The 16,307-nt window shown below is 47.6% G+C and overlaps 1 protein-coding gene across 1 annotated transcript in view; it reads right to left on the bottom strand.

Moving 5' to 3' along the window:
* ARMC1 (armadillo repeat containing 1) overlaps positions 1 to 10,626 on the bottom strand; it is a 50,262-nt gene extending 39,636 nt beyond the window's left edge. The window contains exons 1-2 of the mRNA XM_066578276.1: positions 10,567 to 10,626; positions 2,208 to 2,406 (exon numbers count right to left, since the gene is read on the bottom strand). Coding sequence (XP_066434373.1) covers positions 2,208 to 2,369 — 162 coding nt within the window. The 5' untranslated portion in view covers positions 2,370 to 2,406; positions 10,567 to 10,626. The remainder of the gene's footprint in view (positions 1 to 2,207; positions 2,407 to 10,566) is intronic.
* Positions 10,627 to 16,307: the final 5,681 nt, after the last annotated feature.

Genomic DNA, 16,307 nt, shown 5'->3' with positions numbered 1-16,307 from the left:
CGCAAACTAAAGTTCCCCCTCATACAGGCGTCTCTTAATGCGACTAGTGCGCCACTTTTAGCACCGCGCTAATCGCAGTACAACGCTCCCATTGTTTTCAATGGGACCGCTCACACAGGCGCTGACAGGTGCTTGATCGCAGCACTGAAAAATCAGAGCCAGCACTCGATACACCAGTCATTGAATGGCTGTGATTGGCTCATCGAGCGCTGGCTCCGATTGGCTAAGCACAGCGCTCAAGAGCCAATCAGAGTAATCTCTTGCTGGAGGCAGGGTTTTCAACTCTGTTACCAGCAAGAGATGGTCTTTTGTAGGCTGACAACTTCACCAAAGTCTGCAGAAATGCCAGAGAGCAGCGGCAGGGACCAGACGGCGCCTGCTAGGTGAGTATTCTTTTTTTCAGCCTCCTGCTGAAAAGGAAGCCAAAACGCTGGCAAAATGCATGCCAACGCTGCTGACCCCGCAGTAAACGCAGTTTTTGCAAACGCCTCTATGAGGAAGGTCTCACAGTGCCCATCAGGAACTGAGAGGGGCAACATCCACACCATCTCCAGGCTTTGGGACTTCTCAGCAAAAACAAGATGCCTATAAACAAGGGCAAAACAGAGAAGTAGTTTGCATGTAGGGGGGGTGGGGAATGCAGCTGCATGTAATTATATTGTATGGAGAGAGAAACTGTATATAATAATATTGTATGTGGGGGTGGAGTGGATGTAATTATATTGTGTGTGAGAGGGAGAACTAGATGTACCTGCTTTGCACTGCATTTAATTTATGAAGTTTTAGACTCTTTCAGACACTTTCTTGCCCTATACGACCATAGCGGTGGGGCCTAAAAGCAATTAACACCATAAACTATGCCAAATTTGCATCAAAAGTTACTGCAAACTATGCCAACTAACTGCTGGTATACAGTTAGACTAGATGCTCTAAAGATACACCACGTTTATCATTTAGAAGACTCACTTGATAAATCTGGCACATTTTAAAACTGTCTAGTCTAAATCTTCAATGCTAGACAGAATTAGTAAATCTGTTTCAATGTGCTTCAGATCCAAAATTTTCATTATGTTTGCCATCTGTAAATAGAACCATTTGCTTACAACTATTGGCTGAAAGCCCTAAGGCCTCATGTCCACGGGCAAATTCGGATTTAAAATCCGCAGCATTTTTCCTGCACGTGGATCCCCGCCCCATAGGGATGCATTAGACACCCGCAGGCAGTTAAATACCTGCGGATGTCATTTTTCCCTGCAGGCGCGGGTCCTGGGTGCAGGAAAAAATCCGGACATGCTCCATTCAGGCGCGGGTCTCCTGTGGGGACGGCTCCCGCAGGCTTCTATTGCAGCCTATGGAAGCCGTCCGGATCCGCGGGAGACCCGCACCTGAATTAAACTCACCTGCTCCGGGCGATGCAGGTCTTCCTTCCTTCGCGGCTGGAAACTTCTTTCTTCAGCCCGGCGGATGTGCTCGGCACGCTGCCGGCGTGCCGAGCACATCTGCCGGGCCGAAGAAAAAAGATCCGGCCGCGACGGAAGGAAGACACGCACGGACCACTGCGGGTAAGTTTATTCTGATTTTTTTAGCCTCATGTCCACGGAGCAGGAGGAACCTGCTACAGATTCTCCATGGAGAATCCGTAGCGGGCCTGATTTTCCCCGTGGACATGAGGCCTAAAGGCCCACTTAGACGGGATGAATGCCGGGCAAACGATGCCTGACCTTCGTCCCCACACATACTCGCTCTCGGACTGCTGCACGGGAGCTACTATCGCTGGCTCATAGCGGGGCAGCTGCAGATTCTCTCCTCGCGCTCAGTTTGAATACTGATCATTCAGTCATTCTCATTCACTTATATAGTAAATGTGAATGACGGAACAATTTTTCATTTGAACGATTCGACTGTGTCTGCCTGTATAAACTGTCTGCTGCAGCGAACTCAGACATTTCTCATTGGAACGAGTGAACAATCGCCAGCTCTAAACGGACCCTTAGTTAGGAAGTGGCAACATACTATGCCACACTGTACACTGAATGAGTGGTGGAAACAGTCTGCAACATCACACAGTACATTCAGAATCTATAGGCAAGATTCCCGTCTAAAGCAATTTACAACCTATGCAATGCCATTTTAACAGAACTGAAATCACATAGCCCTGAATGGCATCAATAGGGAAACCACATATTAATGACAGTTATTGCACTTACAAGTAGAGCGGAGTAAACAACGGGAGGATTGGGATGGTCAAGAAATAGGATGAGGCCCGGCAGGCAGCCTTGATCTTGTACTATGGCCCGCCGGTTCAAAGGATCTGAAGCCAAGTCTCGCAGCTGATTGACAACCGCTAATGCATCAGGCTCCCCGCTCATTTTCAGATGATGTCTTTATGCCATATGCACAGAATACCTAAGGAAGGAAGAACAGAAAACAAAGAGTTTATATATCATTATCTAGTATTATACCATAGCCAATAGAAACTGCCTTTTAAGGTGGCCCAAATAGTTTGAATAGCTGTCGGCTGAACACGCTCCACTTATTGCCAAGCATGCATGTGTTCTGGATGTACAGAGGAGGGAAAGGCTGGCTCCGCTTTACTGCTCCATTCCGTAATACACTCACTGTCAAAAAGAAATATCCCTCCCCTAGAAGTTGTCAGAATCGAACGAAACTTTCTGAGTGACTGTAACATTATCAGAAGTGATTACAATATCAGAGCAAAAGGAGAATTTATTGCGGAAAACGGACCCCTTGACATTCGGCTCTAGTACCCTGTTGTACCGCCTCTAGCTTGGATACAAGATGTGATAGAGGGGGGCATGGAGGCTCTAGTCCCCTGTTGTACCGCCTCTAGCTTGGATACAAGATGTGATAGAGGGGGGCATGGAGGCTCTAGTCCCCTGTTGTACCGCCTCTAGCTTGGATACAAGATGTGATAGAGGGGGGCATGGAGGCTCTAGTCCCCTGTTGTACCGCCTCTAGCTTGGATACAAGATGTGATAGAGGGGGGCATGGAGGCTCTAGTCCCCTGTTGTACCGCCTCTAGCTTGGATACAAGATGTGATAGAGGGGGGCATGGAGGCTCTAGTCCCCTGTTGTACCGCCTCTAGCTTGGATACAAGATGTGATAGAGGGGGGCATGGAGGCTCTAGTACCCTGTTGTACCGCCTCTAGCTTGGATACAAGATGTGATACGGACAGGCATGGAGGCTCTAGTACCCTGTTGTACCACCTCTAGCTTGGATACAAGATGTGATACGGACAGGCATGGAGGCTCTAGTACACTGTTGTACCGCCTCTAGCTTGGATACAAGATGTGATACAGACGGGCATGGAGGTAAACAGGTTCCATATGGTTTCTTGTGGCACATAAGTCCAAATTTGGTGTAACTGGGCCTCTAGATTGCAGAAACCCATAGGTTGTCCAAGTTGGCATCCCAGATGGTCTCATATACGTTCTATTGCCAATAAATCTGGCAACTGGGCAGCCACAGAAGTGTGACAATGTTGTGGGGACATTCCTGTGACCCCCTTGTGTGTGCGGCCGAGCATTATCCTGCTGGAAGCCTCTTGGAAGCCGCCATGAGAGGAACACATGTGGTTGCAGGATGTCCTGAACATTTAGCTGAGCTGTCAATGTCCCTTGTATCACTACTAGAGGAGGCCGACTGTCACACCAGAAGGGGGCAGTGTGGCACTCCACAGCAAAGGCAGGAATGAGGCGTTCCACCCCAGGTCTCCAAACATGAACATGGCCATCATCAGTGCCCAAACTTAACCTGGATTCATCAAAGAAGACAACCCAGCTCCACTCTGTAGCAGTCCAGTTTAGTTGTTCACGATACCACTGCAAACGGAAGCAATGGTGGGAGGGTGTCAAAGGCAGTACACGTAATGGCCGCCACGAGACAAAACCTTCTTCAGCTAAGCGCCTGGAAATGGTTCAGACGCGGGGGTGCAACAATGGCGCCACCTGTCTCCAGGTGGCAGACAACAAAACAGTTGGAGCTGCTGGTGCTTGTTAGACGATCAGACGCTCCTCTCTACTGGTGGTCTGTCAGGGGTCCTGATCCCGTTCACCTTGTGTGCCCTCACACATCCACTGGTCCCAACACCCCCTACCAGTCTGGTCAGATCGGTCCAGTGGAGAGCAATTGCTCAATACAACCCATCCAGCTTCTCCCATTCCAATAACGTGCCCCTCTCAAACCTTGGTAACTAGGCAAAATCTCTTCTCTGCGTCAGAGGCGTCTTGTGGTCAGCAAGCTCTATACAAGCAGAAGAAGAGGTCACTACACACAAGGAGCCTCCGAGAGCCTCTTATAGGCCAAGGGGGGAATGTGACAAAGAGTATAAAGTAAAGCGTTACTGTTAGAGGAGATCACAGCTCATCCTCCTGACTGTATATGTACTGGCTCTAGCTTATTTAGATCAATGTAGGTAGTAATGATAATAATTAAACTGTCCCTCCGCCTTGTGGGTAAAATTGGTATAGCCTTAACTAATGCATCATGGGAATAGCTGAAAGTGAAATTTAAAAAATATCACCGTCATGATGGTGTCTAATAAGAGGCTGCACTGCATGAAAGTGACTGGAATACAGCGGAGACCTCCAGGGTGTGACAGGCAGGGATGGAAGAATAGGTCTTGGTCTAGGTGGCCCCATAGGGCCTATTCACACTAGAATATATTCATCCGTGAAACGCAAACTTTTTTGTCCAAAAAAAAAAAAAAGGATGAAGATGTAGTGTTTCACGGATCCACGGGCTATAATGTGTTAAACTTAGTCGAACTATGCATACATTTGGCTAGGTTTAACCTGACATACATTTTGGCTATATGTTTCCATATGCTTAAAGTATACACTTTTTTGTGATCAAGGGGTAATAAGAAAAAAAAAAAAGCGTAAAAAGCGTTGAGCTACAAAACTTTATTTTAAAAAAGGAGTTTAAAGTGAAAAACGTATGTTTCTCGCATACCTGAAACATACGTAAAAGTGTCAGTGTGACCAGCCCCTAAATCCACTCGGTAATTATAAACATTTTTTTGCATTTATATACTCTTTAAAAATGTTTCTATCCCAAATATTCCAGGACTCTTAGAACAGCGCCACCTGCTGTTCCGACCTTAGTAAATATGCCTCGGTGGTCACACCTGCTCAGTCTTGCTCCTCTCTCTGCTTCACTGGTTGGGCTCACATAAGCATGTGCGTAAAACGCTGCGTGTATAATGCAGCGTTTTACTGCTGTGCGAGCCGGCCTATCGCCGCATCTGGCAGCGATTTTGGACTGCACACGATATAAACGCTGCACATCCGGCCATAGAGAATAGGGCTCTATTGCGTGTAGTACATGGTAAAATAGAACATGCTGCAATGTAAGTGTGAATGGAGTCAATGAGAATGTATGCACTTTCATTGACTCCATTCACCATATACTATGTTTGTGTACATCGTGCACATCATACGATATTAAATTACGCTCGTGTGAGCCTGACCTTAGGTAGAGGGATCCCTGGCATGGTGAGCGGCTGCTTCTGGGGCTCCAGAGTCTTCTCTGCTTCTCAGAGGAAAAGGAGCAAGTGAGGCAGCGTGGCAGCAATCGCTCAGCATCTCTTGACAAGCTGAGAAGACTCAGCAGCTTCAGAAGCGGCCGCCCACCACACCGGGGTTCATTCCAGAGAGTGAAGCAACACTGAGCATGTATATCCACCTTGGAACCATGAATGGGGTAGACACAATAGGGACAGCAGCTGGCACTATTATGGCATTAGTCCTGGAATATCTGGGGATAGAGAAAGGTTGATAATTATGGGATAGATTTAATGATGATAAACAATATCATTCACTGGGCAAAACCTTTAAAAGGAATCTGTCACCACCTTTAAGCTCTCCTCTCTGAGGGCAGCACAAGATATGACAGCCCACTGATTGAAGCAATACACCTGTTTTATGTATCAGAGCAGTACTTTGTTAAAAAGTTACATTTGATCAGCAGCAGCAGCACAGGAAGTAATCGCAATATTCACGAGTTGGGTACTAGTGTAGTATGTCTCCACTGTAAGTATGGGTTGGCTGAGCTACAGGTAATGCCCAAAGCTGCCCATTGACTCCCGCACACACACCTTCACAGAGTCCGAAGCTCCAAGCTGAGCTGTTGAGCGATGAGCCCCGAGGCTACAGCCATGCCAACCTCCGAGCTCCTGAGCAGCCAGCACGCCCACATCCGAGTTCCTGACTGGGCACCTCCACAACAATTACACGGCCACTTCCCAAGCGCTAGCGAGCAATGTATTAAAGGCCACCTGCACAGCTATTATACTTGTACGCATCATAATAAATGCAATACTGCGCTATGTTGCAGCCAATAAGAAGCATGGTCTATCATGAATAATAACATTACTGGAAGTGTTATCAATTGAAGGGCAGAGCTGAGCTTGTTGGCTTGTATTAGGATTGCAAGACCATGCAGCATCACAGTTTCAGCAGCAAAGAAAACGTATGCTAGCCGGAGAGGAGCTCAGAAGTGGCCATGGCTGTAGGCTCGGGGCTGATCGCTCGTCAGCTAAGAACTTGTGTGGGCGTCGCTGTAGCCGGACCTCGGGAATCTGTGAAGGTGTGTGTGCGGGAGCCAAACAGAAGCTTTTGGCGTGACCTAGGTGTTACCTGTAGCCGAGCCCGGCCAACCCATACTTCTGGTGGAGACATACTACACTAGCACCCTTGAGTTTCAAGAGAGCCCCGTCCTCCAGTCACCGATTGACTGCTGCCTCTCTAATACTGTACATATACAGACAGCAGTCAATCAGTGGCAGGAGGGTGGGGTGGTAGTGACTAGCCTGCAACTCATGAATATCATGGACTACTTCCTCTTATCGTCTATGGGTGTACTGACACTGGGAAAATGTACATTTCTGGCAAACTACTTCACTGTAAGACAGACATATGGCTGTAAGCAGTGCGCTAGTCAATATCTTATGGTGCCCTCAGAGGACCGCACACAGATGGGGACAGATTCTCATTAAGTAGATACAGTATGTCTGTTTGGCGGACCCAAGGATTAGTGTTAATGGTGAAGACAAATGCGATCGCCGTTGGCTTACTGTATCCAACGGTGTGTGATATAGTAGATTTAGTAGTAACAAAAGACTCTATACCAGGGGCGTCCAACATGTGGAATGTGGCCCAGGATGGCTGTGCAGATGGCTGTGCATGCGGCCCACAGGGTTGGATTGGCTGCTTACTGCACCGGGACATTCCTGGGAGGCCAACCTCTCTGTGGGCAGGTAGCTGCGCTTCATTATACACTGGGCCGGTGGCTGTCAGTAACAACTACATGTGACTGCCCTGTGTGTAAGAACCGCAGAAACCCGACCACCCAACTACTACGGTCATGAGATTTGCTGTGGATCCGCACACGGATGTCGCCCTGTATATACGACCTAAGAGCGTAAGCATATGTCGTTCCGTGAATACACGACGTATTCACAAACCGAAAATCGCCTTATCCCCGTGTATTTCGGCCCTGCTGCATGTTTTTTGCACGTGGAACTACACGGCGTATTTATGTATGAAAAAAGTTCACAAAAGTGCCAATTGTTTTAATGCCCAATTTGCGGCCCATTCACTTCTATGGCCTATTGTGGTGCGTTAGGCGGCTCTCACACCTGCATTAGGGTTCGGTTCAGGAAAAATAACGCAGCAGAATATGCACTAAAATAGGACATGGTACATATTTTTTCGGTCGCATGAAAAATATGCACATTTCAGAACTTACCGAAATCAGTGGGTTCTATTCAGTGTAATACACGTTGTATGTATGCCAGTGTGAACGTGCCCTAATACTGCATGTGATGTCCATGTCTGCGTATCCTCTGACTTGTACAGCGCTGCAGAGTATGCTGGCGCTATATAAAGGTTAGTGTTACTAATTAACCGCCATAGCCGACTCTGGAAGAGGTATTCTGCCTCTCGTGACTTCATTCGATGCCATTAGGCCTCGATCACACGGGCAACACAGCATCGGCGCGAGAAAATCGTAGCGATACTGCATTGCTGGTCTGTGCGATATCTCTGCAGTCTCTCACGGTGACACTGCGATTTTGTAGCGCTACAAAGTTGTAGCACCAAATGCAAAGATTTTCAGGGGGGTTGGGGGCTTGAACTATAAGCCCCACCCTCAAAGTAAGCCCTAACTGCAGGAAAAAAAAAAAAGTATACATCACCTAGAAGCGCTTTCTGGGGCTCGGCTGCATTTTCTCCCCCGTCCTCGGCACTGTTTTGCATCTCTTCTGAAAACTCCCTGCCTCCTGGAAGCGCTGGCTGTGATTGGCTGACACTTAGCCAATCAGAGCCAGCGCTCAATGAATGGCTGTGATTGGCTCATTGAGTGCTGGCTGTGATTGGCTAAGCATCAGCCAATCAGAGGCAGCGCTTCCAGAAGGTGGGGATTTTTTAATCCCCGGCCCGAAGAGATGAAGAATAGTGACAGGGGAGAAGACGCGCCGGAGATGACAGCGCTTCTAAGGTGATTTATACTTTTGGGGGTTTTTTGTCCTGCAGTTAGGGCTTAGGTTATGGCTTTGACAGAATGGGTGCGCTCGGCATCATTTAAAGGGGGTGGGCTGAGTTACTTAAAATGTACCTAAAAGGGTCCAAAATAACAACCCAGTTGATACTCGCCTTTCCCTGTTGTGACCAGCGCTGCCACGCAGGGTCCACCCTCTATTTACAGTCTGCTACAGCCAATAAGGAGCTCAGCACTCGATCGCCGACCTCTGCCATTGGCTGCAGCAAACCTGTGACGTCCCGTAAAGAAGCTGCTGCAGCCCGTAGGCTGTCTGTCCAGGGGAGACCCGGGATGGGGAGTATAAACTGCTTATATTTAGACAGGGGGGCCCATTTAGCTACAGTGTAAAGAGGACTGTCAGCACCTTACAGCAACATAAACCAGGCTACACGGTAAAAAAAATACACGCGTAATACGCAGCTATGTATGCTCTTCTAAGTGAGCGCTTAATGCGGGGATCCGGGGTAAGAACTGCCAGCTATCTTCTGGGCATTGCTGCCTTCACATTATTAAGCATTTAGTACACCCCTGTGCTAGGGTCCCACTAAATGGCGCAATTAATGGGTGGAACGAGCGAACAAGTAATTTGTTTTCGAACGCTGTCTGTTTACACGTGCGGCTAATATAACAGTTTAAGGCCGCCTGCACACAGACGGGTCGGATTCCACATGTGGGAGCCTGTAGCAGAATCCGACACTGTGCCCGGCCGGCGCCAGCGCGTACCTGTATGTTGTCTTTTTTTTATCTGCACTGCGGCGAGCCACCGTCGGACATGCGCAGTACAGATTTTTTTTCATAAGTGTTTATTTTTCCGGCGCCCTCGCTAGGGAAGACGCAGAATCCGCGATTTTTCCGCAACGTCAATCATGGAAGGGTAGCGGGTCGCGCAGCTTGCATTGACTTCAGCCGTCTGTGTGGGATCTGCAATAAAATGGATCCTGCGGTGATTTTTCCTCCGCTCGCAGAAATCACAATACGATTCTGTGAATATGCAGTAAGAAGCGATTTCCTACAGCTTGTAACGAACTGTATCTGCTGCAGGTCCGCTCGTGTGCCGCCGGCCTTAACGCTATCCCTTTTTCGTCCCGCTCGTTCGGTCCATCATTGGTCTGTTAGGGGAAGTCAACTGGAACGGCGGTCACCTTCTACACAGACCGACTGGCGGACAGCGAACGATGACTGCTATGCCTGCATAAAATGGACCACGAGCGAATTATCCTTCAGTCGTCGGCCATGTTTACACGGAATGATTAAATCATTTTTGCACGACTCAACGATGACTTGAACAATAATCGTGTAAAAGGGCCTTATAAGGTCACACATCGTGTCCCCATAGTGGTCATCAGCCGCCATCTTCCCCTCCGTCACATGAGCGGACGCATATCTGCGCAAATTAAAACGGCTGATTAATGAGTTCCAATGTGCATCCCCATTGACTTCTAAGGGGACTTTGGGTTTGCAGGAAAATAGAGAACGCTGCGTTTTGTTTGTTTTTTTGCGCAGGTGAACGAACCAATTGAAATCAACGGGTTCTATTGTCTGCGCATTGCGGCGCAAATCCGCCGGTGTGACGGGGCCTTATACCGATGAGCTCTGCGCAGACCAATAGCGGGGCGCATAATAAATCTTTATATAGCGCCTCCAGAGTATCTACAACCCCCCAAATAACAGCAGCCAGCAATAATCAGTGTGTAAGACACCCAATAATGGTGACTAATGCCTCTGATCCTCCTGCTGTGAGCCCCCTGCAGCCAGCACTACAGCATTACTGCAGCAGCCACTGGGCTGCTAATAACTGAAGGGTGACATCTGCAGGGCAGGCAGTGGCCCGCTGACCCTCCCAGGTGGCCATTCCTGCACATCTCTATGCCCTGGAATGTGTCCATGTGACGTCATACCGGCGCCGCTGCCCGGTAACGGGGCACACGTGACCCTGAGCGCCCCACGGGCCAGTAGTCTACTCCCCGTACATGCACTCGGGCCACGCACCGTAAACACTCACCAAGTCCAGCTGCAGGCCTCTGCCAGCCGCGGCCCGGGTCCACCTCCCGCAAAGCGGATCTGTAATTGGCTGCTGACAAAGCGCGGTCTAACGCTCCAATCAGCGGACGCGTTCTAAACATCGGCTGTGATTGGCTAGCAAATAGACAGCCCTGTCACTGGCCGCCATGTTTAGTGTGGGCGGCTGATAAAGAGTGGAGCTAAAATTATCCCAGTGATGGCAGGAGATTAGTGACAGGCTGATGTTCAGATAGTTTGGAGCATGGACAGACTAAGAAGGATCTATAAGTGATATGACCTTCAGTTGTCAACTTCCATGAAATAGAAGAAAACTGTTTTAACAGGGACACACGTATTTAATACCAGCTTCCTTAAAGCGTTAAACTACAAAAAAAAATGTAAAATGTGTGATCGCTGGAGTTACGACCGCTGGGACCCCTGGGGATAGTGAGAGTGACGCACAAGTCACCGTAGTGAATGGAGTGGTGGTGTTCATGCTTGACAACTGTCTATGGCAGTGTTTACCAAACTAGTGGCTAATTGTACAGCTTATCACAGCGTATTATTTTACTTTTGTTATTTCAGTGGCACCTATAGTAAAAGCGCCCCTCTGAGTGGGCCCAGTAGTAACGGCGCCCCTCTCAGTAGCCCCAGTAGTAACGGCGCCCCTCTCAGTAGCCCCAGTAGTAACGGCGCCCCTCTCAGTAGCCCCAGTAGTAATAGTGCCCCATCTCAGTGGCCCCAGTAGCAACAGAGCCCCTCTCAGTAGTAATAGTGCCCCCTCTCAGTGAGCCCAGTAGTAACAGCGCCCCGCTCAGTAGTCCCAGTAGTAATAGTGCCCCCTCTCATTGGGCCCAGTAGTAACGGCACCCCTCACAGTAGCCCCAGTAGTAATAGTGCCCCCTCTCAGTGAGCCCAGTAGAAACAGCACCCTGCTCAGTAGTCCCAGTAGTAATAGTGCCCCCTCTCAGTGGGCCCAGTAGTAACAGCCCCCCGCTCAATAGTCCCAGTAGTAATAGTGCCCCTCAGTGGGCCCAGTAGTAACAGCGCCCGCTCAGTAGTCCTAGTAGTAATAGTGCCATCTCTCAGTGGGCCCAGTAGTAACGGCACCACGCTCAGTAGTCCTAGTAGTAATAGTGCCATCTCTCAGTGGGTCCAGTAGTAACAGCACCACGCTCAGTAGTCCTAGTAGTAATAGTGCCATCTCTCAGTGGGCCCAGTAGTAACAGCGCCCTCTCAGTAGTCCTAGTAGTAATAGTGCCATCTCTCAGTGGGCCCAGTAGTAACAGCACCACGCTCAGTAGTCCTAGTAGTAATAGTGCCATCTCTCAGTGGGCCCAGTAGTAACAGCGCCCGCTCAGTAGTCCTAGTAGTAATAGTGCCCCCTCTCAGTAGCCCCAGTAGTAATAATGCCCACTTTTATGCCTTTATCAGGAATAATGCTCCCCCTTATTGCCCAATGATTAAAAATGTTCCTTCATTTTGTCCACATCATTAAAATGCTTCCTTTGTTGCCCATCATTAATAACCCCCCCCCCCCCTTGTTACCCCATTATTAAAAATGCTGCCCTTTGTTACCCGTCAGTAATAATGCCCCATCATTATCAACGCTCCCCCTTGCTGCCCCGTCAGTAATAATTCTGCTGCTGGTAGCCCTCCCTTCAGTAAAAACACTCTCCCCTTGTTGCCTCATCAGTAATAACTATCTCCCTTATTGCCCCTGTCAGTAATAATGCTGCCCCTTGTAGCTCTCCATTAGTAAAAAATACCCCCAACCCCCGTTGATGTTCCCATCAACAATAGTGCTGCCCCGGTCCCTCTTATTGCCAGATAATTAAAAAAAAACAATATACTCACCCCCTTGTTGTCTAAGGCCTCATGTCCACTAGAAAAATACAATCCGCATCAGATTCTGCGCAGATTTGCTTTAAAAGGTATTTTTTTTGCATGCAGATATCCGCACACAATGCTATCAATGTGATAGCAATGTGGCCGATCCGCGGTAAAATGGAGCATGCCACGTTTTTTCTTCCGCGTGTGAAAAACGCAATTCTTTTAAAATGCCATCCGCGGGTGCAAAAATCAGTTTAATGGACCGCAGATGGCCAATGATTCCCTATGGGCAAAATCCGCTGCGGATTCCGCAATTCCATTTTGCTAGTGGACATGAGGCCTAAGCTGTTCAGCTCCGGCAGTCCTTCCTTCCACTTCAGTCCTTCCTGACTTGACCTACTTAGAAGATAATGCTAATATGCACTGGAATGCATATATTGTGGAAGGGAGAGAGAGTGGAGAGGGAAGGAAGTAGGTGCGCTAAACGTTGCACTTCTCTAACCATGGACATGACATAGGAGATATGAGAGTTTTGATATTGAAGGGTGGTTTCAAGTCACAAAACCACAGAAGAATTTGGGAATATAAATTGATAACAACCTTTGACACGCTGAATACTGGGTTAAATTATTCCCCAGGATTTATGCGTGAATGGGAAGTGTGAGACTTGATTGCACAGATAAGACCCCCATCAACAGTAATTCAGGGACCATAAACTTTCACTCCCTTATCAGTGCTTAGCTAAAAATGCTTGTGTATATCTTGTAGAAAGTCAAGCCTGCTGACCTCCCCCCCTCCAACAGTAATTTAGGGACCATAAAACTTTCACTCCGCTATCAATGCCTAGACAAAATATGTTTGTTTGCTGTTGCAGAATTCCTTTTAAGTGCGAACCAATCACATACATATCTGTGCCTTGTCATAAGTATGTATGTTATAAGTGTGTATAAATATCCATGCCTCTTCAGATCCAATCCATTAGCCGGAAGAAGTACCCTGCGTTGGTACGAAAGCTCGGTATTATTACATCATGTATTTTTGTTAGCCATTAAAAGGTATCATATCTACAAGACTACATCGTTTCTCTTACTGAGAACAATCACAGGTAACATCCAATTACAAGGACTGTGCCGTATCTATCTGGAGGTATGGACAATCAAAGGACTCTGCAGTGGTGTGCTTAGATAGTACGGGAGAGACAATTGGAATACGCTTCTTGGGGGGAGGGGTATTTGGAGTTTTCTGTGTTTGTATTGTATGTATGTTGAAGGTGTCTTTGGACGCCAGAAAAAAGATTTGCATTTAAAAAAAGTAGTTGCAGGAAATGCTCTAAAATAAACCAAACATTAGTCCCCTGTGAAATCCCTCGTGGTTTTTGCTCATTTTACCTGCAGCAGGGGATTGGCAGGAGACTAATGTTTGCTTTGCAATTTTACAACATTTTCTGGAACAACTTTTATTTCTTGTACTCCTACGCGATCCCTTTAATATGCTGTGGACCCCGTTCAGAGTCATAGCTCAACAAATGTGGCCACCAAGCCAGACCATTTAGATCACCTTCAGGACACTAAGGCTGGGTTCACACGTGACGGATTTGCCACGGAAATTCCGTGAAGAATTTCTGTGTGGCAAATCCGCCCGCGGCTCCTAATACCAGGATTAGCCGGCCATGTGGACGAGATTTTGCAAAAATCTTGTCCACGCAGGGCGGCCAATCTGTCGCGGAAAACTCGGGCAGAAACGGCGATGCAGCGTAGAATTGACAGCCGCAGCATTTTAATTCCATTTTTTTTTCCGTTGTGGCCTCACTCCTCTCTATGGGGAGAGAAAGCCGTGACGGAATGCCGGCAGACGAAGTGCTCCAAAACCCGCGGCAAAATGAGTTTGAAGCTGTGGCTCTTCTAAGAAAATCTGCGAGATTTCCGCCCCGTGGGATCCCAGCCTAATAGAAGTAAGGGGAATCCCACTTTGTTATTAGCTGCACATAAATTATATGGGTTGTACCAGAATTTCCAGGTATTCCCTAACCACAGAATAAGGGATAACTTGCTGATTGGTGGGGGTCTCACTGCTGAGACTCCCTCGGATCTCAAGAACGGAGTCCCGTGTTCCCCATCCTTATAACTGTGGGCTTACTGTACCCCCTGCAGTGAGGAGGAGACTGAATGAAGAGCTGATAGTGCATGCACACCAGCGCTCCATCAATTTCAGTGGGAATGCCAAGATACCCGATCGGCATTCGGCACCCACTCAGGTATATCAGTCAACTCCATTTAAATTAATGGAGCACTGACCACACATGTGTACTGCATTCAGAGTGGCGTCACTGAGGTGGAAGAAGCGACCCCCACAGTAACGGAAGCGGGACACAGGAGCTCCGTTCTCAAGAATGGTGGGGGTCTCAGCAATGAGACCCCCAGTGATCAACAAGTTATCCCCTATCCTTGTATTTTCTTCCCTGGCACCCCCACTACTGCCCCAAATCAGATGTATTGCAACTCCAAACGTCCTACACAGTGTGCAATCAGAGCCTTGTATTAACTCTCTGGACTATATGTGTATACTCAGTCAACCAGAACATGGCTGTCATACAGGCATTGTACAAGTTACAAATATAGGGGACCACCCCTGAGGGGTTCCAGCACTGGGGTTTAGACAAAGGTACACATCTTGAAAAAAAAATGGAATTCACTTTAGATTTGTAACTCCACTATAATGTAAGGCCGTGAAAACCGTCCGAGAATATGAACCCCATACCTTTGAATGGGGTCATGTACATCGGCGATTTTTTTTCCCTGCATCTAGAGTTCTAGACTTTTTATTTTGCCTCCTAAATGCGCAGACAAATCATTCTAATAGAAGATCACTGAGCTCAAAATTAAAGTGTAACTTACAGATGCCAACAAAATGCAATTAGCATTCCTGCCAAGAAGTACACATGCCCATATCTATAAAAAGCTTAGACACATAAGTGACCTTGGAATTAACAGAGAAGGGGCATGACAGTGCTGATATAATAGCCAGAGAAGCGTGGCATGACAGATCACATTGGCACCTTGGTACAGCTCCAAATTGTATGCAGGACCATTGAGAATGTTAAAGCTAATTATGAACAGAACTTTTTTCATTTAAAGCGGTTTTCCAGGCAGCCCCCATTGTCAGTGCCGGGATAACCGGGGTCGGAGCGGAAGCTGCTGCTCCGACCCCTGTGTAGTGTCCGGCGCTCGTAATTGCAGGCGCAGCTCTCTTTGACATTATGAGAACTGCACCTGCAGGTATGAGTGTCGGACACTATACAGGGGTCGGAACAGCGGCTTCCACTCCAAACCCGGAGTATCCTGGCACTGACAATGGGCGCTGCTTGGAAAACCCCTTTAAATTGAGAAAATTGTAATAATAAAATAATAACCCTTTAGTAATAAAAATCTGAAGCTGTTCTGTTAATAACACCTGATCAAGAGATATAAGGACTTGTTGACATGGAAGAGTCAGACCCACGTTCAGATTCTTCCAGCCTGAACGTAACACTTTAATCTGCGATACAACTCCAGGAAAGATGACCCACAGATCAGTCAGATATGATCTCACTAATATTCCTAATGAATATGCAGTGGAGGTGAGGAATAGATTAGGGGACTAGATTTAACAGATAGGGTCCCAGAAGAACTTTGGACAGAAGTTCGCAACATTGTTCAGGAGGCGGCAACAAGGAACGTCTCAAAGAGGAAGAAAACCAAGAAGGCAAGATGGTTTTCTGCTGAGACACTGGAAGTAGCTCAAGAAAGAAGGAAAGCAAAAGGAAACAGTGATAGGTGGAGATATGCCCAATTAAATGCACAATTCCAGAGGTTAGTCAGAAGGAGAAGGGATAAGGAACTATTTCTAAACAAGCAATGCATGGAAATGGAA

The sequence above is a fragment of the Eleutherodactylus coqui genome, chromosome 9 (assembly GCF_035609145.1).
Source record: "Eleutherodactylus coqui strain aEleCoq1 chromosome 9, aEleCoq1.hap1, whole genome shotgun sequence".
Taxonomy (NCBI): domain Eukaryota; kingdom Metazoa; phylum Chordata; class Amphibia; order Anura; family Eleutherodactylidae; genus Eleutherodactylus; species Eleutherodactylus coqui.
This window is presented reverse-complemented; position numbering and strand designations above follow the sequence as displayed.